Source organism: Mesitornis unicolor, unplaced genomic scaffold, assembly GCF_000695765.1.
Source record: "Mesitornis unicolor isolate BGI_N332 unplaced genomic scaffold, ASM69576v1 scaffold21110, whole genome shotgun sequence".
Lineage (NCBI taxonomy): Eukaryota > Metazoa > Chordata > Aves > Mesitornithiformes > Mesitornithidae > Mesitornis > Mesitornis unicolor.
In genome coordinates, this window is record NW_010159210.1 from 56337 (window position 1) to 79869 (window position 23533).

General features: G+C 52.4%; 1 protein-coding gene across 1 annotated transcript in view; it reads left to right on the forward strand.

Annotated features, from left to right (window-relative positions):
* SRGAP3 (SLIT-ROBO Rho GTPase activating protein 3) overlaps positions 1-23533 on the forward strand; it is a 42974-nt gene that overhangs the window by 14531 nt on the left and 4910 nt on the right. The window contains exons 4-14 of the mRNA XM_010185954.1: positions 917-1102; positions 2264-2377; positions 11264-11485; positions 11939-12040; positions 12247-12444; positions 13747-13831; positions 15455-15482; positions 18748-18850; positions 20801-20861; positions 21243-21320; positions 22486-22620. Coding sequence (XP_010184256.1) covers positions 917-1102; positions 2264-2377; positions 11264-11485; positions 11939-12040; positions 12247-12444; positions 13747-13831; positions 15455-15482; positions 18748-18850; positions 20801-20861; positions 21243-21320; positions 22486-22620 — 1312 coding nt within the window. The remainder of the gene's footprint in view (positions 1-916; positions 1103-2263; positions 2378-11263; positions 11486-11938; positions 12041-12246; positions 12445-13746; positions 13832-15454; positions 15483-18747; positions 18851-20800; positions 20862-21242; positions 21321-22485; positions 22621-23533) is intronic.

Consider the following 23533-nt stretch of genomic DNA (forward strand, 5'->3'; position numbering starts at 1 on the left):
CTGCTGACAGCCACAGCCCAGGAAAACTCGCTATTTTCTTCATTGGGGCTTGCTCAAAGTGACTGTTTTTGCGGGTTCCTGCCCCATTTCAATTCCTGGCCCTGGGTGCCAGCCTGTCCCCATGCTGTGGCCAGGGCTGCCCTGGGCGCTTTGCGTGGGGCTGAGGATTCGGGCACCTCCAGCCTTGTCAGGGCAATGTGAAATAAAGCATCCAAGTCCTGCAGAGAGATGATAGAAGGGGACAATGTGACTAAAGGCATAAAGAGAGCAGAGCAGATCTGTTCCTCTTGCCAGCTCTGTTAAAATTATCACAGTGTGCCCCGTGGGCTTTTGTATCTGAAGGGAAAAGCTGTGGAGAAGTTTTGCCTGCAGGAGTTCTTATCAGCATCACCCATCCAGGGGCACTGATGGTGATCTTGAATTTAAAGGACTGAAGTTGCTGCAGCCCGCCCTGGCTCTGACCATGCTTACCAGCCGCAGCAGGAGGACAATTACGTGGTGATGGGAGACAAAGTCACCTCTGCTTGGAAACTGCTGCTCCTCCACCTTCAGGATGGGGTCTGCTGCCAGGGTGGGAGGACAGGGGCTGTGTAGATGGGTTGGATTAGTGAGTTCTCGTCTGGGGTCAGAAGTGACTTCAGGTTGACTTTGGCCTCCTCACAGTCTCTTCTCATGGAGACCCTTATTGCAGCTGCCATGCACTGGAAGTTATGTCTCGTTTCCATCTAGGAAGATGCACAGTGCTCTTTTTTATGGGGTTTTCCTTCCCTTCTTGCTATTCCTTAATGCCGTGGTGGCCTCAGGCAGCCCTGGCACAGCTGATGCTGCCCCAGGCTGCCCACGGCTGTCGTTTTCTTGTGTGCTGCTGCTTCGTGTGGCCGTGGGGCAGGTGACTCATGAAGCTGTGTTTCCCCAGGTGATGAAGACCTACCACATGTATCACGCAGAAAGCATCAGCGCCGAGAGCAAGCTGAAGGAGGCAGAGAAGCAGGAGGAGAAGCAGTTCAACAAGTCAGGGGACATCAGCGTCAACCTGCTGCGGCACGAGGACAGGCCTCAGCGGCGCAGCTCGGTCAAGAAGATTGAGAAGATGAAGGAGAAGGTGGGTGGGAGGGAAGGGGGAAGCCAGGCTGCGTCGGGGCCCTCCTGGGCAGGAGGGGCTGGTTCTGGCCCTGTCCATGTCCATGCAGCTGTTTCTGTATCCCTGGAAAGGGCTATGGAGGATGCACGCTTGTGTATGTTTTGGGAAGGGGCTATGGAGGATGTCCTCTCGTGTGTGTGTGTGTTTCGGGAAGGGCAGTCTGAGGAGACCATACTGAGTCTCTTGACCGCTTTCTGGCTGTGCAGAAGTCCCAAAACCAGCTGGCAGTGTGGATGTTGCCCGTGTCATGTCATGTTGTTCTTGTCTTATTTCTGAAAACAGCACTTTTGACAATGAACAATGACTGTCCCAGAGTTCCTTCAGTCAGGGGCTTGGGAGGGCAGAAAATGGTTGGCTGTATAAAATCAACAGCATTTCTTCCTCTGCAGCCTGCCCAGGAGTTGCAGTGCTGCATTCAGCCGGCTTTGCTGGTCAAAATGCGTAACTCCATTCCAGCTTCCGCAGCTCTCCCAGATCTCACCATCTCCAACACTGTTTAATTTTTCTGTTAATTTCTGAGGATTAGCGATAGCTGCCCCAGCCAGGAAGCTTTCGCCTGCATGCTGACCCAGTGCCAGGACAGTGCGTAGTGGTGAGCCTCTCGGGAGGGTGAATCTTTCGTGCTAAACCTACAGAGCAGTGATCTGCCTGAGCAGATGCCCCAGGTCCGAGCACATCTGCTGTCCTACAGAGTTCTGAATTCTGGGTCCTGTCCTGAATTCTGTAGCTCGGGCCTCTGGGCCAATGTCCACTTTGATACAGCTGCATGAATCTGGAGGAAGTCCAAACGTATGTCAGTGCATCTGGGAGGAAAGTTTGGCCCCCTGATTCTGATGGATGCCAAAACCCCGCTGAGTGCCCAGATGCAGGCAGAGCAGCTGTGCCGGGTGCATCTGGGCAGGACGCACTCACTGTGTGCTGCTGTTGGTGCCAGGGCTGCTCAGTGTGATCCCAGTGTGATCCCCTCCAGCTTGGCAACAGTGCCTGTTCGCACACCTGACACCAAATTTGTTAATGAGCACATCATGCCCTGGGCTGCAGGGTGCTGTGGGGCCCTGCAGCAAGAGGAGCTGTGAGCGCAGCATCCCGGTTGTGCTCTGACGCTCTGTTTTGCTTTTCCAGAGACAAGCCAAATACTCTGAAAACAAGCTGAAGTGTACTAAAGCCAGGAATGACTATCTGCTAAACGCCGCCGTCAGCAAATACTACATCCACGACGTCTCCGACCTCATCGATGTAAGTGCTGCTTCCTCTGCATCATCCTGCCCATTCTCTTCTGAGAAGTGCACAGCTGCATCTTAAATGTGGTTTGGTCCTTAAATGCACTCTCATGTGGTGGTAATGAAGGGCTGTTTGTTGGGGCTTTAAAATATGCTCAACTGTAGCCTGAAAATGTGCTGCAAATTTGGATATACTTTTTTCCCCTTGTGTTTTTTTCCTCCCAGCTGCCCACACACATTTGACAGTTGTGTAGGCATACAGTTAATGCAGGCATGTATGAGCAGAGCTAGAGCTGCCGTTACACAGGAGTCACAGCGTGGTTTGGGTTGGGAGGGACCTTGAAGATCACCCAGTCCAACCCTCTCCATGGCAGGGACACCTCCCCCTGGACCAGCCGCTCAAAGCCCCATCCAGCCTGGCCTTGAACGCTTCTAATGATGGGGCATCCACAGCTTCTCTGGGCAACACCCAGAGTCAGCCACTTCTGAGCCTTATGGTGGCCACACAACGAAGTGATGGATTGGTATTTATGCTGTGTATAAACTTCTTTTGTCGGTGTCTGGGAAAAAAGATGGGGTTTTTCATTCTGACTGCAGAGTATGAACCAGCCTGAACCAGACCCTTTCCTGAGCACGTAAGCAGTGGAGCCTGCATTGAACTGTGAGGTTTGGGCACCTCTGATGTACAGTTATGAACTAGAAATTGTGTGAACGTTTTCTGCATCTTTCACACTCTCAGGAGCACGCTAAGGTCTGGTTGTCGATGTGCATTGGCTCTGCTGTCAGAACCGCACAGACGTGGTGCTTTCCTTCACGTTGGAGCAATGGCTTCACCTGCTGTGGGTCCCACACCGCAGGATGTCCTGCAGCTGCAGCTCCACAAAGTCCATTGCTTTTGGAGGAGAATTTTCCCTGGGACAAGCCAAGAGAGCCCAAGGTTTTCTCCTGGCCCATCGATTAGTCTGCACTTGAAACAGATCAGATACATCCTCAGTTTTGGTGCTGAAACAGAAGATTTTTCGTTCCAATACACACACCTGCGTTGCTGTTGGTGTGAGCAGGGCCTGGCTCTCCGTGGCTCTGGTGGTGGTTAATCCCATGTGGGCAGCTGAGCACTCATGGAAGGGCTTTCCTGGCTCTGGAGGGGCTTTGCCGAGCTGTGTGCCCAGTGCTGGAGCCGTATCTCGAGTGCTGTGTGCATGGAGTAGCCTCAGGGCAGGGACTGCTGCAAGCAGGATTTGTAGTGGTGTAGGAGCTGGGGTGTGTGTGTGCATCAGTGACTCCTCTGAGCTGCTTTAAATGATTCAGGAGAAGGGATTCCCATTTCTCCTTTAATGGATGTTTTCACAGTGGTAGGGATTGCGCTGTGCAGCTTCTCCCTGCTAGAGCTGCTTCAGCGAGCACATGGAGACCTGACCTGTAAGTACGCAGTGAATCTTCTGGCTTCACCAGTACCTAAGTGTACAATTTAAAAATGTGCTGGAGTGTTTATCTCCTTTACTAACCCACTAACATATATTTATTCTTCAAAGCAATAATTAAGGTAAATCTGATGCAAAGCCCCTGATGATTTCAAGATTCTGAGATAAAACATTCTCAGTATGTTCTTTTTGTTCTCCTTATTATTTAAGATGTGTTTAGCCACATTAAACAACTAATAATTTGATCATGGAGACATTTGAACAGCAAGGTATGATAACTTCTTCATTTATCTGAGCGATTTCTGCTTTTTGTTGTGTGTATTGTCTCTCATTTATTTTTTTTTAAGCAAGAATGACTTGTTTCCATGGAGGTCTGGGGACTTTGGTTTCCTGGAGAGTTGCTGAGTTCCATTTTAGTTCTGGTAGTTGATGTTATTCCCCCCAACTTTATTTCCTTGCTGACACTTGCACTGCAGTCAGCAGATGGCTTTTCTTCCGCACTCCAGGAATCCCTCCGGGGGACTTTAACTAAAGCGTCTTCAGCTCTGCACAGCTCAGTTCCCCCAGTTATGGATTCTGTTCACCAAAGAAAACAAACTGTCAGATGTTGGAGCTGCACACAGTTGTCCTGGTTTCAAACCCCCAAAAGAAGAGCAGACTTTTGGATAAATTCAAGGTATTTTGCAAGAGCACGGCAAGAAGGGTTTCCGGAAGAAGGGGGTCCATTTGCTGCTCTCACCGGTACTGCAGCGGCTCTCACACTCCCTCACCTCCAGCACGAGTTGCCGTGTGCAGCTCCTTGGTCTGTGCACAAACCCGAGCCGTCAGGCCGCTGGAGCAGCGAGTTCAGCAGCTCTTCCCCCAGATCCCAGGTGGCTCGGTGTCATCCATCAGGCACAGCCGTGACATTTCTGGCGCCCTCAGCGTCACAGCAGAGCGGGGACTTTTCCAACAAAGCCGCTGTAATCTCCGCTCGGGTGAGGAGGAGGTCCCAGCTGCTGGGGTGAGCACGGGGAGCGCTCCCCGGGCTGCGATTTTAATTGGAAATGGAAAACTTGATCAGCGGAGCCGTGCAGTGGCACAGAGCGCGTCTGTCCCTGCTGCTGTCCCCAGCGGCCTCTTTGTCCTCTAAAAAGGAGGAGAAGAGCGCAGACAGATCAAATGAGACTGGGACTTGAAGGGCACTGCAGTGCCTCTTCCCTCCAAAGATGCGTGTGTCAGTATTGAAACGCCCGGGTTTGTCTCTCAGTTTTGTCATTAACTGTGTGGCCAAGTTAATCTCTTTGGCCACGTATGTGAAGTGGAGATAAAGCTGCTTATCCATCCCTCCGGAGGGCTGTGTGAAATGGCTGCAAAATATTTTGAAGCGTCTCATGAAGGGTGTCGCTGCATCGAGCAGGGTAAGACGCAGCATCGGTGTGGAGATGTTCTGATCCACCCAAACTTGCTCAGCGCCCTGTAAATCCCTTTGAAACAGCAGCTTGCTGCTTGACAGATTGGCGTTTGCCATATCTGAGACAAAAAAGCCAGTAAATGAGGGCAATTCTGAGGAATTTTGATGTTGCTGGGCAGTGGGACTGGCCGGGCTGGGCTGTCCGACGCCGTGGCTGTATTTTGTGTGTGAGGTCCATCCCCCTGAAGAAGAAGGAGACTCCGAGGTGCTGCAGCCACAGCCCACGTCATTAGGGTCTGTTTTTAGGCGTCTCCTGCAGCTCAGTGTCCGTTGGTGGCTAATTGTCATTGTGGCCATCAGTGGCTAATTGCAGGGCCACATCTGTGCCCGCAGAGCAGCGCTGCAGCTTGGCTTTGTGCAGGGCTTTCCCTGTGTGGCCGCACGGAGATGTTCTTCTCCCCTGGCCGGGGTGGCTCTGTGTGACACTAATGGCTCTGCTGAAGAGACACTGATTTACACAAAAGGAGGGGGTATGTTTCAGGGGTTTGCTCTGTTGTTTGAAGCAATTTCTCCAGCACAAACACCCTTTCAGTCCCACAAAGGCCACAGAGGTTCCTCGCACGCTGTCCTTTGAGTGCGCTTTCCACCAGATCCCTGGCTCCCGCCAGCCAAAAAGTCAGGTAGGGTTTATCGTGGGAACTTGGTGCAAGGCAGCGCTGCCACCGCACTGTGGTGCGGAGCAGCACCCGCGACTGAAACCTCGTGCCCTCCTGGAAGCAGTGCCTGTGCCATGGCCACGCTGTGCGGTCTCGTGTTGGGGTGTTTCAGTAAAGGCAGCTTGCAGCAGTAACGAGAATAAACGGCTTCCACCAGCGGCGATGAGGCTGGCGAGAGGCTCCGTGCTCTTTGCTGTGTGGATGCTGCTTCCCTGGTACCCTCTCTCCCGCAGCGTTTGGGAATGCCACCGGCGGCCCACAGCAGCCGAGCTGGTCAGCTCTGCCTGCCGCTGGGAAGGGAGCTGTGGGAAACTGAGAATTCGGGTTTTCAGGAGGTGCTGTCACTGACTTTGCAGAGAGCTGTGAGCTGAGGAGCTGGAGGTGCAGCCACTGACTGGCTGTCGGTGACGTGCGGTGACAGCCCTGTACGTGCTGGGGTGCCGGGTTCCTGCAGTGAAGGTCAGACACCCCGGGTGCCATGGGTGCAGGGTTGACCCTGGAGTTCTGGTGGTGGCTGCGACAGGAGCCTGCCGAGAGCCCTGGGCTGTGGTCCTGGCGTGTGAACGGGGCAGGGGTTGTCAGTGGAAACGGGTGATAAAACCATATCTGTGTGCTGTTAAGAGCTTCGTGCATTTGTAGAGAATAAACAGAAGAAAAAAGGATTATGATGTGATCTTTTTCAACACAGGGCTGCTGTGGACAGAGAGGAGGGCAAGGAGGTGCATTTGCTTGGTTTTCTTTCAGGAATCAGACACTTTTCATACACTAGTACTCTGGTTTAGTAAATGTTCGTTCTATATGCAGGTTAATTATAAGGAGTTCCTGTTTGTAGGCAGGAACTACAGATCATGATACTCACATAACAGTTTTTACAAGGCTGCTCTTAGAGTACTGTACGAAACCAAAAGAATCCAACCTATACACATTCTTTAAATTGTGCTGGTCCTGGCTTCACTAATAAGGCAGTACTACATTTTTTTGCCAAAGTTTGCACCTAGTAAACAATTATTCCTCATGTGGATGCTACAGACAGTGGAGTTGGCTTGCTAAGTTAATTAAGCACATGTGCTGATTGAGCTGTGATTTAGAAGTGTTGTGTGGGCTGTAAATTTTACTGCCTGGAGACGTGAAAAGCAGCAGCACTTCCCGCTAGAAAACGTAATTTCGTGGCACTTTTGGCTTGAAAGAATGACCTCAGGGTCTCGATGGCCTTTAAAAGATGAGCTGACCAATGCATTCATCTTAAAATAAAGCCCAAAGCACCCCCTCACAAACAAACAAACAAAACCCTTGACCCCCAAAAATCCAAACCACCAAACAACCAAAAACCCCTTTACAAAGTCCCAAGAAATGATGAATGGGAGAGGGAGTGGAGTTAATTCACCACAGCTCGACTTTGAGAAGGACTCTGTACTGTTTGGCGCGCTCATATTTATAGTTAAGGAACCTTTGATGAGAAATAATCCAGTCTCGTGCTTCAGGGCAAGAGCTGATGGCTGCAGGGTCGGGGAGGATCCTGTCCTTCCCCGGCCGTGTCCACACGTTGTTCCCTCCTTGGCTGAAATCCCCGGCCGTGTCCACACGTTGTTCCCTCCTTGGCTGAAAATGAATCAGTCGTTCGGGAGGTTTTGTGTTGTGGATGCTGCCTCAGGCAGCACAAACTGAGCGCGATGGACCAGGGCTGTGTCTTTAGGAGAGAGACGAGGCCGTCCCCTCCTCTCCATCGTGTGAGCTAGGGTCCTCGTTGCTGCGCCGCCTCGTCGTGGCCCTGCACCACAGCATCCCACCCAGCACCAAACCTGCTGGGGTGATCTCCAGCAAAGGGAGACTGCCCCCACGCTTGTTTGCTTCCTCCCATCTCTTCTGAGCCATTATTTGTGGCTGCTGATGTGTCTCAGCCCTTTCTGCCTTCTCCTGGTGTGGTTTAATTTCCTGTGCTGCCTGGATGCGTCTGGGGGCGCAGAGCCTGTTTGTGGTGGGGTGTTTTTGCATGGCGTTCATCTGCTGTGCCTTCTGCAGCAGGGTTTGTTTCAGTGCTGGTTTGCTTTGAGGGAAGTGCAGTGGCTGCAGAGGTGTTTTGTTTGTTTTCCGCATATTTAATGCATAGCAAATAAATGCTTTCCATAAAAACGAATGAGAACAGGAGCAGTGTGTATCCTCTTTGAACGCCTTTCCCAAGGTCTGAAGATACGCTCAGATGTAAGTCAGGCTCTCACGCAGTACCCAGCATCGTCATGGCCAAGCGCGAGCATTTTCCTGGTAAAACATCGTTTTGTGCTTTGTGACAGATGCAGCAAATGTCGTTTAGCTCCTTCACCAGTGCAGAAAGGAGACGGATGCACCCGTATTTTGGAAGGTGTTCCGTCTCTGGAGCCCGGTACCGTTGCAGCCTGGGCACGGTGGCGTGGCCAGGCCCTTCCTGAGGGGGGCATTGGGATGCCCGTGCAGCACTGGGGACTCCCTGGCTCGCCTGGCTCTGGAGAACTTTTAATCATTGTTTGCACTCCTGTCTCTGAAGCGGGGTCCATGGCCAGCGCTGGTCCTCTGCAGCCCCTGGGCCCTCCTGCGGCGCAGCTCTGTGGTGGGCACCGGGAGACACATGGATTTGGCTACTTCTGTGGTGTTTTGGCCAAAACCAGCTTGTCTGAGCTCCGGGTGTTGGTTTATTTCTCAAGTTGAGCACTGTAGTATTGCCACCCCTTGCAGGGGTGTTACCAGACTTAATGAATTAATATACCAAGAGCTTTGAGCTCTCCGGATGAAAGGCGCTGCAGAAGGGCTAAGGATTATTATTTGTGGTTCTAATTTATTTTCCATCAAAGGGATGAGCGGGGTGAGAAAATGCCATTTGTTCTGGAGCTGGGAGCAGGAGTTTGAAGTCCTTTTTTCTTTTCTTTCTTTTTCTTTTCCCTTTGTTTCCCTGGGAGTTTCATGGCAGTCCCTGCTCTCATTCTCCCCTGGGCAGCAGCGTGTGACGCAGCCGGTGCGGTGCTGATCGCCGGGGACGTCGCGGCCGTGGTGTGGTAGGAAAGGGCCTGCCCTGGTTCTCGCAGCAGCCGATTTCTGGGCGTTGCTCGTAGCTGCCAGCCTCAGCACAAGGTCAGCACCAAAGTCCACACAGAATTCTTTCTCAAAAGCATCTGGCTGTGCCCTGAGCCCCGTCTCTGCGGATTTAGTGGCATTCAGTGATTTCCCTTTGTAATAGCTCGGTTTTGTTTGCCTTGGGAATTCCCACACTTGCACACTGGCAGATATTTTCTCCCGGTATTGCTTTTTGTGGTCAAGGAGCAGTAATTTCCCAGGGGCTGGGAGAAGGACAGCAAGGGATGGGAGGTGTGCCCAGATGCCGTGCTGTGTCGTCCCGACCCGTTGGTTTCTGTGTGCACCCAGGGCGGTGGTACGGGCGCTCGTGCTGGGATTGTCTCACGGGAGAGATTCGCAGTGCTGGGATGAGGTTTTGCCCCGAGCGGTGAATAGAAATTCACCCCCATTCCTCTTTTTTTGTGTTGCCTGCTGATTTATGAAGGCAGAGCTGTACCAGTCCTTAACTGCCCATGTTTTCAGCTAATAAGATTAGAAGCTAAGTAGAAGCAGGATAAACGGTGGATTATGGCCATTCGATCGCTCCTGCAAAAGTCCTCGCTGTCGCTCGTGTGGTTCGGCTCGATGGGGATAGGCTGCGCTGGTGGATCTGTGAGCAGTCGGCTCGTTGTTTTTCTGCTGCTTTTAGCCTGGACTGGACCAAATACAGCGGCGTGTGACGTGATCCGAGCCGAGGGATGTCTCTTCACGTCCCCAGAGAGCTCGAGATGGCTTCTTTGGTTGAAGCTGCTTGTGGCACCAGCTGAGCTTTCATATTTCACTTCGAGTTTATCGATGCTGATGTTCTGATGCAGAAATTGCTTTCTGTGCCTTTCTGCATCGGTTCAAAAAAACATGGATGCTGCAGAGCAGGAGAAGGTGGCTCTGAAACGCTGCTTCCCAACAGGGAGTTCTGCTGCTTTTGTGTTACTGAGATTACACCAGCAATCTTTCTTCTCTTTCCTGTCGCTTTTTGTGCTGGACTGGTCCTCCAGGCTGTGGTTTTGGTGAGGCCACACAAGGGTTGAAGCCAGCTCACCCCATGCGTGCCCATGTTGTGCTGGGGTGGTTTTGGTTACAGCTCGGTCAGTGAGGACGTCCCACTGCTCCCAAATCTGTGTGGCAGCAAAGGGCCTTGACCTCTGTAATGTCGATTGTCCTGCTTTTGGGTAACAAGAGAGATTCTCTGGCAATGGTTAGTTGGTGCTGTGCCACGGGAGGTGTTTCTCATGGAGACATCCCTGTGACCCACAGCCCCCCTGCTGATCAGGGTGCACTGCAGATCACGGTGTTTGAGTGCAGAGGTAACTGAGCAGTGTCCAACCATGAGCATATGGCTCTGCTGATCAGGGGTGCACTGCAGATCACAGTGTTTGAGTGCAGAGGTGCCTGAACAGCATCCAACCCTTAGTGTCTGACTCTGACCGGGGTGTGCTGTGCCATGCCCCACAGCCGAGTCCATGCCATGCCAGGAGACAGGGAGGAGTGTGCTGGGGATGTAGGATTATGAAACGCCTCACGGAGGAAAAAGCCACATTTTTCTGCCTTTTACATCCTCTGTCAGGAGCTCCAGCCCTCTCTTAGGTCCCAGAAATAGACGTCCTGCAGCCCTTCTGTTTCACTGCATGCTCCGCACAGCCCCAGCAGCGTGGCTCAGGCTGATCCTTGCGCTTCCTCCTGCTTCCAGCATCCTCTGTCCTGCCTTCATCCACAGAACAACATCTGTTGACCTCCAGATTTTGGGTGCCTCTTCAGTGCCCATCCTTGTGCCCCACTCCCGGAGCAGGCCAGTCAGAGCAGAGCCTTGTGGAGGTTTGTGCTGTCAGGGCTCCTGGTGGGGACTGGCTGGAGGGCTGCTACGAGTTGCTTTTGCTCGGCTGTGACTACGCGTTCGTAGCAGCAAATCCCTGTGCTGCTGCTGTACTTAACATGCCAAACTCAATTATATTGAGAAGAGAGTTTAAAAACAGGCTTTTGTCTAATGTACAATATTTTGGCAGCAATTAGCTCTGAGTTTTATCATTTTCCCCAAGGTGAACATGAGAAAGATCAGTTATGCGTGAGAAGCTGCTCTGTCGTGAGAGGAAGAGAGCTTCGAGTGAGGATAAAAGGGTTTGTGCACACTACAGGGCACAATTTTCACTGCCACCTTGCTGTTGGATACACCCCAGCACGTTAGGGCTGGTGTTTCTCTGGGACATACGGTGCTGTTTTGGGCATTTAATGCATACGTGACCCTCCAGAACAAGGGTAAGGTATTTGTGACCGGCCCCTTCCTCACTGTTTCTCAGTGCTGTGACCTGGGGTTCCACGCCAGCCTGGCCCGGACCTTCAGGACGTACCTGTCTGCCGAGTACAACCTGGAAACCTCCCGCCACGAGGGCCTGGACATCATCGAGAACGCTGTGGACAACCTGGATGCACGCAGTGACAAGCACACCGTCATGGACATGTGCAACCAGGTCTTCTGCCCCCCGCTGAAGTTTGAGTTCCAGCCCCACATGGGGGATGAGGTAGTGTACTCACGCCAGGGGCTGCAGAGCGCCTTCCTCCTCCTCTGCACCATCACTGCTGAATCACTTCTGACCCCTCATCCCTCTGTTCTGTCTTCACACGCTGCTGTTCGTGTTTCCTTTCTTAATGAGACACTTGGCTCATTAGGGCTCCTCCTTTCAGTCTGCCTCTTGCTCCGCGTCTCTCCCAATTAGGAGCCCTGTGGTTTGATCTCGGCTGAGCTGCCCAGCAGATTTGTAAAGTGGAGCTGTGATTTACCTGCTGCAATTGGGAGACCTCAGAGCGTGGCTTTCAGATGCCGGCTGGAAAACACTTTGTGCTGGCTGGGGTCCAGGGCACTGCTGATGAGAAACGGGGCAATGAGGAGCGTGGGGGTGCTGAGGGGATCATTTTGGTGTTTAAATGTGTGTGTCTGGTCAGTGTGTGACCCGTTGACTGCTCTCCTGTCCCAGGTGTGCCAGGTGAGCGCCCAGCAGCCCGTGCAGACGGATCTGCTGATGCGGTACCACCAGCTGCAGTCGCGACTGGCAACGCTCAAGATCGAGAATGAGGAGGTAAGGAGTCACGCTGGGTCTTGCGCTTGGCCTCGCAGGTGCCGCTCAGCCTTTCGCCCGTGGTGCCGGGCTTTCCTGATGTGCTTGGGTCCTTCCAGAGTGCAGGAGCAAACCCAGTGGGAGCTGCCTGTGGCCGGTTGTTTTGGCTCAAGATGTGTCGCTTTCCCAGTCTGCTTCAAATCCAGGCTGTGTTCTGTTCCTGATAGGTACGAAAAACTCTGGATGCCACAATGCAGACCTTGCAGGACATGCTGACGGTGGAAGATTTCGATGTTTCGGATGCCTTCCAGCACAGTCGCTCCACTGAGTCAGTCAAATCAGCTGCATCAGAGACCTACATGAGCAAAATAAACATCGCCAAGAGGAGAGCCAACCAGCAGGAAACCGAAATGTTCTATTTTACGGTGAGTCTCATCTCATGCAATAGAGCACACAAAGCAGTAATTGCTAGGGCTGAGTCCCGTTTTAAGTGCTCATTACTGAAGAGCAAGAACCAATTCAGTCTCTTTAAGTATTTGTCTTCTGCCTGATTTGGGGCTGGGATGTGTTTCTCGGTGGCAGGGCAGCACACAGGGACTGACAGGCCAGTGTCTGCCTCCTCCTTGTTTGGGAAGGAATGGGAGCAGCCAGTTGTGACCAACAACTGCAGGACTCGGTGGGAACGGCTGGCGCAGGGCAGCAGGCTCAGGCTGACCTCACGTGTGTCACTGGTCACTGCTCCCGGAGGCCTCTGCAGTTTTGGTCCATCAGCTGAGCCGTCCTTTTCTGTGCCACACAACTAAAATGTGCCCTGGGCCCACGGCAGGGACTGAGCAGTCACTGCTCCTTGTGCAGTGGTGCCTCGCTGTGTGCAGCTGGGCTGTGTCTGCCCTGCAGCCCAGCTCCTGTGCTTCACCCCCAGGCAGACCTAAGGTTCTCCGTTACAGGGCCTGAAGTACAGGTAACACACCATTGGTGGCCCTCGTTTAAACACAGTCTGTAGGCTAAAGTTTATGGCACCTTGCGGTATGTTACTTACGTGTATAAAAGCTTCTACTTTTATTCCAATTAAAGTGGCAAAAAACGTACAGTTTTTGTTATGAGTTGTGCTTTGGTTTTCTTTAGCGCTTTTTGCAAGAATTTGGTCTCTCCCATTTGTCTGTCTTTCATTTTTCCATCTCCGTCTCCCTCATTCCTCTTGTCTGTAAAATCCCTTGCTCCTGAGCGTTCCCAGGTGTCAGGCAGTCTCACCATGAAGGGAGAGGCTGTGCTGCACAGCAAGTGTCTCCCGGTGTGATGTAGCATCTGGTGGTCCCTGACCTGGGAGGGTCTCACACACTGGGAGTTCTCGCTCTGCATCACTTGTTTGCACAAAGGCAAAGTGCTGTCAGCAGAGAGAAAGCCTTTTTGATGTCCTACGCCATTCCCAGAAGCCTGACAAAGGAAAGCTCGCTTTGAATTCTGTTCTTTGCAGCTCCTTGCATTCCCAGGTGGGAGGTGCAGCACCAAGGAGACCAGCAAGAGCTGGTGAGATCCTCAGGGCTGTGGCTGGAGCAGGGAAAGTGGACCACGCTCAGCCCCGCAGCATGTCTGACATCGGGCTTGTTGGAGCCCGTCAGCTGTGCCGAGCCCCCGCCAGCAGCCCCCCAGGCAGACGTGTACATCAGTTATGGACTGTTTTTGCCGAGAGTCTTAACCCACCTTCTTTGTTTTGTTGTTAATTCCAGAAATTTAAGGAGTATTTGAATGGCAGCAACCTTATCACGAAGCTCCAGGCTAAGCACGACTTGCTGAAGCAGACTCTGGGAGAAGGTGAGTTAGCGGGGTTTGGTCCAGAGAGGAGGTGATTTTAAACCTGGCGGCATCTTCCACTTGTCCCTGCTGTCTGTTTTCCCAAGTGACTGATGGCTTCTGGGGCTGGCGGCTTCTGCTGAGCTTAACCAGTGACATGCAAAACCATTATTTCCCTGGAATACTGCTCTTTTCCCACCTTTCTCTGGGAGTGCACATAGAGGAATTTGCCTGAATCTTACACTGCGTGCCAAAGGACTGTATTGCCCAGCAGCAAAGAGATTCCCCCAACCCTGGGCACCCTCACCAAGGCAGCCCCGTGCTGCGCCAGCAGGGCAGGGGCTGTGTGAGGGGCTTCCGGCCGCTGGGGCTGAGTTGGGCTTTGCCGTGGGCAAGGGGGATGGAGCACGCGGTTCCCAGAAACTGGACCCACCCGAGCTCTTCCCAGCATCACAGATGTTGATAAAAGAGCTCTGCTCTTGGGTGCGGTGCTGAGACACCTCTGGGCTGGTGCGGGAGGCCGTGGGTCTGTTGAAGGTTCGTTTGCTCCCCATCGTGGTCTCTCACCCACGTGGCTGATGCCACACTTACTAGGCAGAGCGCAGGGCCAGGCGTTTTCATTCTCCAGAGTTGTGCAAAAGCAGCCAGGCAAGATTTTCAGATGAGAACTTCCTGAATTTCTCCCGAGCCGTGGAATCATCCTGCTTTGTAGGCATTCAGCAAATATTTAGCTCAGAAATGCCAAATGCTGCATTTCAGCATGAGCTGGTTCTCATTAGGAAGAGGTCTGGGTTTGCGGAGCACTCATGTGGAATTCTCTTGTTCAGGGAGGAGTTGGCTGTGAGCTCGCTTTCTGCAGGTGCCAAGGGAGAGCAGGAAGGAGGCCTGTGCAGCCAAATGCTTCCATTTATGTGTCTTAGAAAAGGGAAGAATAAATCAGCTTTCCTGGCCTTGGGAGAAAGACACAAACAGCATGTGAAATTAGTTCATTTTTTTCAGTGGATTGACAAATACTTTAAGAAATGAACAGATCTTATCAGTGGCGATACGCTGCCATTTATATGAAATCCCAGCACTGAAAATACACAAAGGGAATGAGAAAATTGACAGCCAGAGTGGCGTCTGCCTGATGGTGATTAGAGGGGCTGTTATCTCGCAGGAAAAGCTGGGGACAGAGCACTCGGCTGCGTGCGGGTGCTCGTAGCAGTCTCCGTGAGGCAGCTGGACAATCTCCACAGCCCCTGGGGGCTGCAGCCCTTATCAGCACCCCCCACCCCGTCCCTGCTTGCTTGGCCGATCCCCAGTCTGTGTCAGTGAGCACTCGGTGAGGAGGCCCTGCAGTGCTTGTGGTTATTTACAAGATGGGCTTCATATTGCAAAGAAACTTCAGTGTCGGTGGGAACTGAGGACTGAGTGGCTGAGTCTTGGACTTCTAATACGTCTTTTAGTGGTGGGGGCTTGTGTAGCAACACGCTGGGCATCTCCCCAACCTGCGGGGACCTTCAGCTCCTCTCTGCCCAAAGCTGTTAACTCAGGACTTACAGAACCAGAAGCGAGAGTGTGTGAATACCTGTGCAAAGGTGTTTTAACAGTTGTTTGGTGGTAACTGATGTGAAGAGGTAACAAACTTGTGTTTCTTCGTAGGTGAAAGAGCCGAATGCGGAACAACGAGGTGAGCAGTTTCTTCCACTTCATCTGCTTTGGGGAGGGCTCTCTCTGGCAGGAGGGTGGCCATGGGAAGGGTGGTTCGCTTTGTTGCGGGTACAGCTTGGTTCAGATTTAACCATCGTCTGTTGTGCTGGCAGAGCAGAGGACAGGCAGTCCTGGGCTCCCCATGTCACTGCCCGGCTGCTCACCTGCGTTGCCTGAAGTGGGTTCATTTGGGGGTGACAAACAGGCCCCTGCTCCTGCTGCAGTGTGATTTCTAGCTGTCTGGCTCTGAAGGGCCCGAAGTGCTGTGTCAGTGTGGTGCCGGGCCGTGCAGCATAGCTGAGGTTGAATTGTGTTCGTGTCCACCCGCTCCCTACCATCCCCGTTCATTTGAGGACTTTGATCGTGCCCCAAAGCGGAGGCGTGCAGAGCGTGTCTGCATTCAGACTTTCATCCCCTGCCGCAGGAGATGGTGCTGGGGTGAATGAAACGGGGAGGAGGCTTTGATCTGTGTCCAGTGCATAAAGCAGCTCCACAGAGCTTGCTATGGCTGTGCTGGTTTTCTAACAGTGCAGCCTCCAAGCACCTCTCTGCGTTACCTCTGTACAACCCTGTTTCAGTGTTTAACAAAATTTGCAATACCAAACCCTTTCATGTTAGAAACGCTGGAGCAGATGGTGAAGCCTGGGCTGCCCTGGCAGGCAGGAAGGGGATGCCTTGGCACGGCAGCAGGGTCGCAGGGTACCTTGCTCTGCCGGTGCCAGGCCGTGGCGTCAGGGCTGGGCAGCTCCAGGGCCACAGCGTTGGGTGGTGAGGTGCCCTCAGGACAAGGAGGGCCCTTCCCTGCAGTGTCACTGCCCTGATGTGCTCCCAGGTCCCCTTTGGGTCAGCCACAGCCATCGCTGCCCGGAGCCGAGCCCCACAGCGCCCTGACACCCTCAGTCCCTTGGGGCAAGCGTGGGGGCTGCAGGCACAGCTGCAAGGGAGCTCTGGTCCCTTGGGGGTGCTGGGCAGGGCTGTGTGCTGAGCAGGCTGAGGAAAGCGTGCCCAAACGCCAGGTAAAATCTCAGGGAGTCTGCTCTGATTGCTGTGTTCATCAGTGGGTGCCTGTGGGGTGATGGTGTCGCAGGCCAAAGCCATAAAAGGGATGAGTAACAGCCTCCTACGAGGGACATGGCACAGCTCCTTGCTGCTTCTGTTTGCTTTCGTTTCAGCAGTTGCTTTTGCTTCACAAAGCAAAACAAACAAGAGACAATCTCCTCCTTGTGTGAGGCAGCAGAAAGCCAGGGCAGAGCAACCTTCCCACCCTCTCCGGTGGGGCAAGGAGATCGCCCGGGGCGTGCAGTGCTGGGCCTGCAGCTCAGGCAGCTCAGCTGGGTCCGGTGGGCATGGCTGGGCAGCAGCCATTTCTGCTCCTCACCTGCCTGTTGAAGGAGTGGCTAGAAGCTGTAGGAGCGTAGAGTCAAACTGCTTAATGAAGGGTGTCCGATTAAGGAAGCAGTGGATCACAACCGTCACCTTTGCGTCACAGCTCAGTGAACTGCACGTGTCCATTTGATCTGCTGGGAGAACTTCTGCACGACGGCTCCTCGCGCTCATCTGTGTGTGCTGTCGCGCTCTCTCCTCTGCAGACAGTGATACAGCCTGGGGGTAGAGGACAGATCAGAAACTGGTTAGAGATTTTATGCCGTTTTTATCCCTCATCTAGGTCTAGGCACTTGGGTCTTAATGTCCTTCATTATCAAAAGAAGAAATCAAAATGTGACTAGCGTTAATGAAAGCAGCCCTCCAGAGTCCTGATCACTGCACTGAAATAAGTCACTCATTTCCCTGGCCCTGTTTCCAGGAGCAGTAGGTGTCTGTAGCCCTTGCTGAAGAGCACAGGGTCTGCAGGATCTGCTCCCATGACCATTGAGGCCCTTCCACCAGCAGCTACCAGGGCTAGGGTCACACCGTGTCCTAATGCGGGTGCTGCCTTCTTGTTCTTGTCGTTGCTGGTGCATTTGTGCGTGTGTGTTAGCAGGGCTCACTTTTTTGCTTGGTGGTTTGAATCTTGGCAGTGCCTGCCAGAAAGAGGAGAGACCTTTCACGTCGCTGTGGATGTCTCCCAAACAGCAGTTGGCTACAGAGGTGGAAGTGCTCCTACTTTCCTCTTCTGGCTGTATTTGAGCAGAGTGAGCTCTGCTCAGGGATGAACAGGAACACTCTGGTGTTTTCTAGCGGTAGCTGTGGTTCAGTTTGGATATACCAAGGAATCAGCTGAACCCTGCAGCTCTCTTAGTGCTTGTTCAGGCTGACAGTGCTGAACTGGTGGCGGTAGGAGGCAGGTGTTAAAAATTCTGCTGAGCACCAGTGCCTTCATTTTGCTTCTGAAATGTCATCTCTGGTACCAGCACAAACGCTGAACAGTAGTTTTGGTATTTGGCATCTCAGAGAGGGAGAATCGTGTCTGCAGATCGTGGGTACCGAAGGCGGTTGTGGCCGCTGTGCTCAGCAGCTTTACTGCTCTGGCTTGGATGAAGAACGTTCCTGGTCACCTGTTGGTGGTGGTTGTCGGTGCAGTTACTGCTCTGCTGCTGGCCGAGCTCTGAGATGACTCTTCTTTACAGCAGCAACGAGGATTTTCAGGAAGCCTGTCGCAGCAGCTGGGGGCTGTATGTGACTGCAGCTGAAGCTGGAGTCTGTCTGATAGGGAAACACTGGGAGATGATGGGGATGGACAGGAAGGGGTAGGTTGGCTTATTGCTGTGAAGTGTTTCTATTATCCAGATTAATTTGAATTTATTACTTAAGTAGAAGCTGCAGCCTTGACTTTGACATTCAGTGCTCAGTGAACAGCTCTGGTTATGCTCTGGGCTGCCCAGCTCTGCTGCTCCCCCTCACAGCCGCCCGCTGCTCCTGGGCTCAGCACGTGGCCTCTGTGGCCCGCAAGAGCGGGGCTGTGGCTCCAAAACGACCGAGCCAGGTCTGTGCTGGGGTAGCCCGCCCCAGGCTGCGGCACGGGGCTGTGGAGCAGCAGAGGACACGTCCCTGGAGCCGCTGTGTGCAATGTGAGCTGTGGAGCCCAGCTCTTTGCTGGTGCCGTGGGAGCAGTGTCCCTGGGGGATGCAGTGCGGGAGGACGCTGAAGTGTGAGCGGCTGCAGCGCATGGAGCCACGTGTCAAGTCCTCGCAGAGGGATTTTTGTTTGATTTATTTTTTATTCTCAGTCGTAACCTTTGAGATCTCACCCTGTCATTGCATTTATGTTGGTGTTTTGTTGATTTATTTTGTTCCATTTTCTCCCAGGCCCCCATGTCTTCCCCCTAAGCCACAGAAAATGAGGAGACCTAGGCCTCTCTCAGTCTATAATCATAAACTCTTTAACGGCAATATGGAAACGTTCATTAAGGTACTCGCTGGCTGACAGTAAGAGTTTATGAACACTGTGAATGCAATGGTGGCTTTCCTGTCCTAGCAGCCGGCTGCTTTCCTCCTTTGTTGGGGTCTCTCTGGTCTGCCCTGCACCCAGTCAACATGGCTGGCACGCTCTGCCTCTGTAGCTGTCCCTGCCCCTCCAGCGCTCCTGTCCTGTCACTGCCCCTGTGCCCCGGGGCGAGGGCGGCAGCGAGGGCTCTCTTGGCCGGTGGCCTCGGCCGTGCTGGTGTCTGTACGGTGCCCTTGGCCAAGTGTCCCCATCGCTCAGTGCTGCTTCACCCATTCCTCCAAATCGTTGCTGGCAGTGCTCGGCACAAGGCCTTCATAAATGTGGGCCAAAGTATTTATTGAGCTGGGGTGAATCAGCTGAACTCAATTAATACCAGTGCGGTCACAGTGGAAGGGGGCAATTGGCCCTGTTCACCCCAGGAATTTACCCAGGAGAGATTTGTGGAGAAAAATGAAGCTACGTGGATGTGGGATTTGTCCCTGCAGCTCTCTAGCTGCTGTTCCTCCGAAATCCAGCACTGTCCTATTGCCTGGCTGCTGGGAGGATTTCCAAAGGATGCGAGGCCGTTCCAGTTGCTCAGAGTGTTTAATCCTGCACTGGAGAAAGCTTTAGTGAAAATCCTGTAGTAATGACAAACTGTTGGATTAGGTAAACTAATAGGCATTGTCCAGCTCCCATTTATTCTCTTAGGCTGTTTTAGGGCACCTGCAAGCCGAAGGGCAGGGTTCAGAACAGTGCCCTGTCACAAGTAATGTACAGACCCAGCTAACGAGGCCAGTAATCTCTTTAATACTCGTAATTACTCCTTACTTAAACTGACTTTTAAGAAGGCAAGGCTGATTAAAGCCCAGCCTGGCTGGATCTGTCTGAGTGAACGGGGGTCCCACAGTGCTGCTGGGGCAGTCCTTGAGGGGGGTCCCCTCGCCAGTGCCCGCACAGGGGCTGGTGCTGTCCCCAGGCTCCTGCTGCAGGATCAGGGAGGGACGAGATCCGAGAGGCTCTTCCAGATGTCAGTTCTGCCACTGCCGAAGCTGGGTGCAGCGTAAGACGGGTGTGGGAGGGAGGGCGGATGGCCTAGGGCCTGGGTTGGACCTTGCTAAGCTGCCATTGCATTTGAGCGTTCATGGCCTCCAAAAGAGATGCTTACCTCTAACTGAACTTATCCTTGCTTAATCTTTTCTTTTTTTCCCGCTCTGCTGCTTTTTTCTGTTCTCAGAGGAAGGAGGAATGCGCGAACGAGAAACCAGGTATTTACTGGAGGCCCGTCTGCGAGACGGAGTAAATTAACCAGAGAGATGCAACCGTGCTCTGCTGGAAAAAACAGCCAAACAAAGCCCCTGAGGAACATAAATACCCACTCAGGCAGTCAGACACAGCTCACGTTTCCCTTCAGCTCCTTCCACCAGGGGTCTGGAGAGAGGCAGCTTTGAAACAGAAGCCAAAACTCATCGCAGGTTCAGATGCAGGCAGTTCATTTCCCACACTGAGGTGTCTTGGGTTTTTTTTTCAGCATCTGCTGACAATGGCTCTTTCTTTAGGTGGAAATATTGTTGTAAGCTCTGTTACTGGAAGCTTGCTTCATCAGACAGGTATAGCACGAGTTTTGTTTTGGCTCAGCGTAACACCTTTGAAATGGAATAGCTGTGATCCCGTTGCATCCCCTGTCTCAGCGCACAGCAATCTTTCACACACTTTAGTGAAAGCTTTTCTTTTGTGCATAATTGACTGCACACAGTATATTCAGCACTTTTCGATGGCTTGACGCGTGTAATGCCTCCTTTTCTTGCCTGTCCTCTTACTAAACTCAATGGCACTGATTTTCAAATCTCTGTTTGTGCAGTCTTTGATGCATTTCCTGTGCTTTGTGATCGGTACACCAGTAATTTTTTGATTTTTCCCTTTCATTTCATGAAGGATTCAGGACAGGCCATTCCGCTTGTGGTAGAAAGCTGCATTCGTTACATCAATTTGTACGGTAAGTTGAGTCAGTAATATCAACAGAAACTCAGTGCAGAGGTAGTTAGCAGTGCAGTACAGTAGAGCTGCCCGCAGCCCTCACTGCATGGCTCAGGTCATGATTGCAGTGGCATTGTGATGTACTTACACACTGGATGACTGACGTTTTTAGGTCCTGTTAGCGCTTACTCAGGTTAAATTGTTCACTCAGGCCCACGGGAGCCCTTTGAGCGCTTTGGTCTGGGGGCGTTGATTGACGAATATGAGCAGAAATGGGTCGTAGCAGACTGTCCCTGTCTTCCTCTGAGCCTCCCTGGGTGCATCGACTGTTTTGGCTGTTCTTCACCAGGAAGTGCTGTGTAACACACAGAGCTTTTCTGAAAACGCTGTTCTCTTCCAGGCCTTCAGCAGCAGGGCATTTTCAGAGTCCCTGGCTCCCAGGTGGAAGTCAACGACATCAAGAACTCGTTTGAGAGAGGTGGGTTGCAGGGTGTGCACTGCCGCAGTGACGCCGTGGCCAAGCAGAGGTCGTTGGTTGGAGTTTTGGTGTGTGCCGGGGCATTAGATGTGGTGTAAAGCCTGTGCTAAAGCTGTTCCACTGCAAGAAATGAGGGGCTTTTATCCCCTTCTGGGTGTCTCAGTGTTGTCGCTCCAGCAGTAGTGGGGAGTTACTTCAGGAAAGAACTGAGACCCTTCCCACAGCCATTGATGGGGAGCACGAAAGCCTCAGATGGGAGCTGTAACATAGTTTGTGATCTGTTCTCAAGGAGCTTTCATCAGTTCCCAGGACAGTCAGAAAGTATCAGAACACTATTTCTGTGCTTGTTTTCCCTCTCCCCGAGGTCTGTCAAGGGAGCAGCAGCGTTGCCACGTGTGCCTGGTGGCAGTGTTGGTTGTGGAGTTGCCCGTGGTTATGATGAGAAAAGTGCATCGAAGGCGTGAGGCTGGCAGGACAGGGCAGAGCAGTCTGCTGTCACCGGGTGAAGGTGACGCTGCGAAAGGGACGGGCTAAATGGGGATAATGGCATTGATCTTCGAGCAGCAGCAGAAGCCTCAGGTTTGAAGGTGGCCAGGCCAATGAGTAAGGCAGCGGTGGGATTGTCAAAGGCTGGAGGATTTGCACATCCAATTTAAGAGGAATCAGTATCCAAATCCCTTGGGTTTTGAAAGCCTTTTATGGATTTAAGTCAGTGCAGTGCTACCCAGAGCTGTCTGGTCTATTCCAGAGCCGTAATTGCATCCTCCAGCCAAGCCTGTCTTCTCAGGCTCTCACCCACCATCGTTCAGATCTGCTCAGCTCTCTGAGCTGTGCCTTAAGTACAAAAATGCTCTGAGCTGGAAACTGAAGGAGAACTGATTAGTGACATCCTCATCTTCAGGAAAGGCTTAAAATGTCCACAATAAACTGGGTTTTTGTAGGTAGGGCTGCAGCGTGTCTCAGCACGATGCTATGTACCAGTACCTTATTAAACTCTCCTCTTGCTTACAAAATGCACAGTGTTGCTGTTGCACACATAGGAGCTTTTCTGGGCTGGGGGCATTTGGGTTTTCCACTGAGTTGGGAAAAACACTTGCAGTGTTAGTCCAGCTTGACAGCAGTAAATACAACCTCTGGAAATAAAAACCCCTTTTTCTTTGGGCAGGTGAAGATCCCCTCGCTGATGATCAGAACGAACGTGACATTAATTCAGTGGCTGGAGTCTTGAAGCTGTATTTCCGAGGACTGGAAAACCCCCTCTTTCCTAAGGAAAGGTTTCAAGATTTGATATCTACTATAAGTAAGTAAGAAACCATATCCCAGCTGGGCTTTATTTCTCTCAGAACCTCGCAGTGATGATATTTATTTGTTGGCAAGTTGTGGAAATTACTTCCCTGGGGCAGAGGCAGAAGGCGGAAGAATTTTATGTCTGGGAGATGGTGGAGGAGGTTGCAGGCTGTGGCTGCAGGATGACTTCACTTTACAGGAGGTCTTGGGTCTGGTGGGGGGTTGAGTGTGTCAGTACAGGGGTAGGTCCAGGGGGCGAATGTGCGCTGTCGTCCTTAGTTTGCCTTTGCTCGTGGCTCCTTCCCCCTTCTGAATGGCGTAACTGCAGAGATTTGGTGGTGTCAGGAACGACAGATGGTGTCTGGAGGGGAGCAGTGCAGGGATGGGCTTGTTCTGGGAAGAGAAGGATGCGCTCTGGTTTGTCAAGAGCAGTTGTACCAGGTGGCATTAGGCAGTTCGCTGTTCTGCCGTGTGAAGCCGTGCAGCTCACCTGTAACACAGCAAGCCGAGGAAGCTGCTTCTGCCCCAGTTTGGTGCCCCGGACAGGGATGTTCAGCCTGGTTTGCAGCGCTGGCTCGCGGGGCAGGCAGCAGGCAGAGCGCAGAGCCCGGGGGGACACAGCCGCAGAGGAGGGGTCCCTGCAGGTGCTGGGTGATGTGACTGTACTTGCAGACAGCCTTGTGCTTTGGAACCATCCCTAATTAGTGCCAGTCTGTGCAATTTCTAAGCTTTTTGGAGCTTTGTGTTGCAAACATCATCTGTTCATTTTCTGGATAATATTCTCTTCTCCATTTTTTCTCATTTTAGCAACAATCTTCTTTTCTTTTTTATTTTCTCTTTTTTCTTTTCCTGCTACTGTTGGTACCCTTTGATTAAGGCTAGATTTTAGATGAGTTAAAGTGTCTTGTTCCCATTAAAAACCTGAC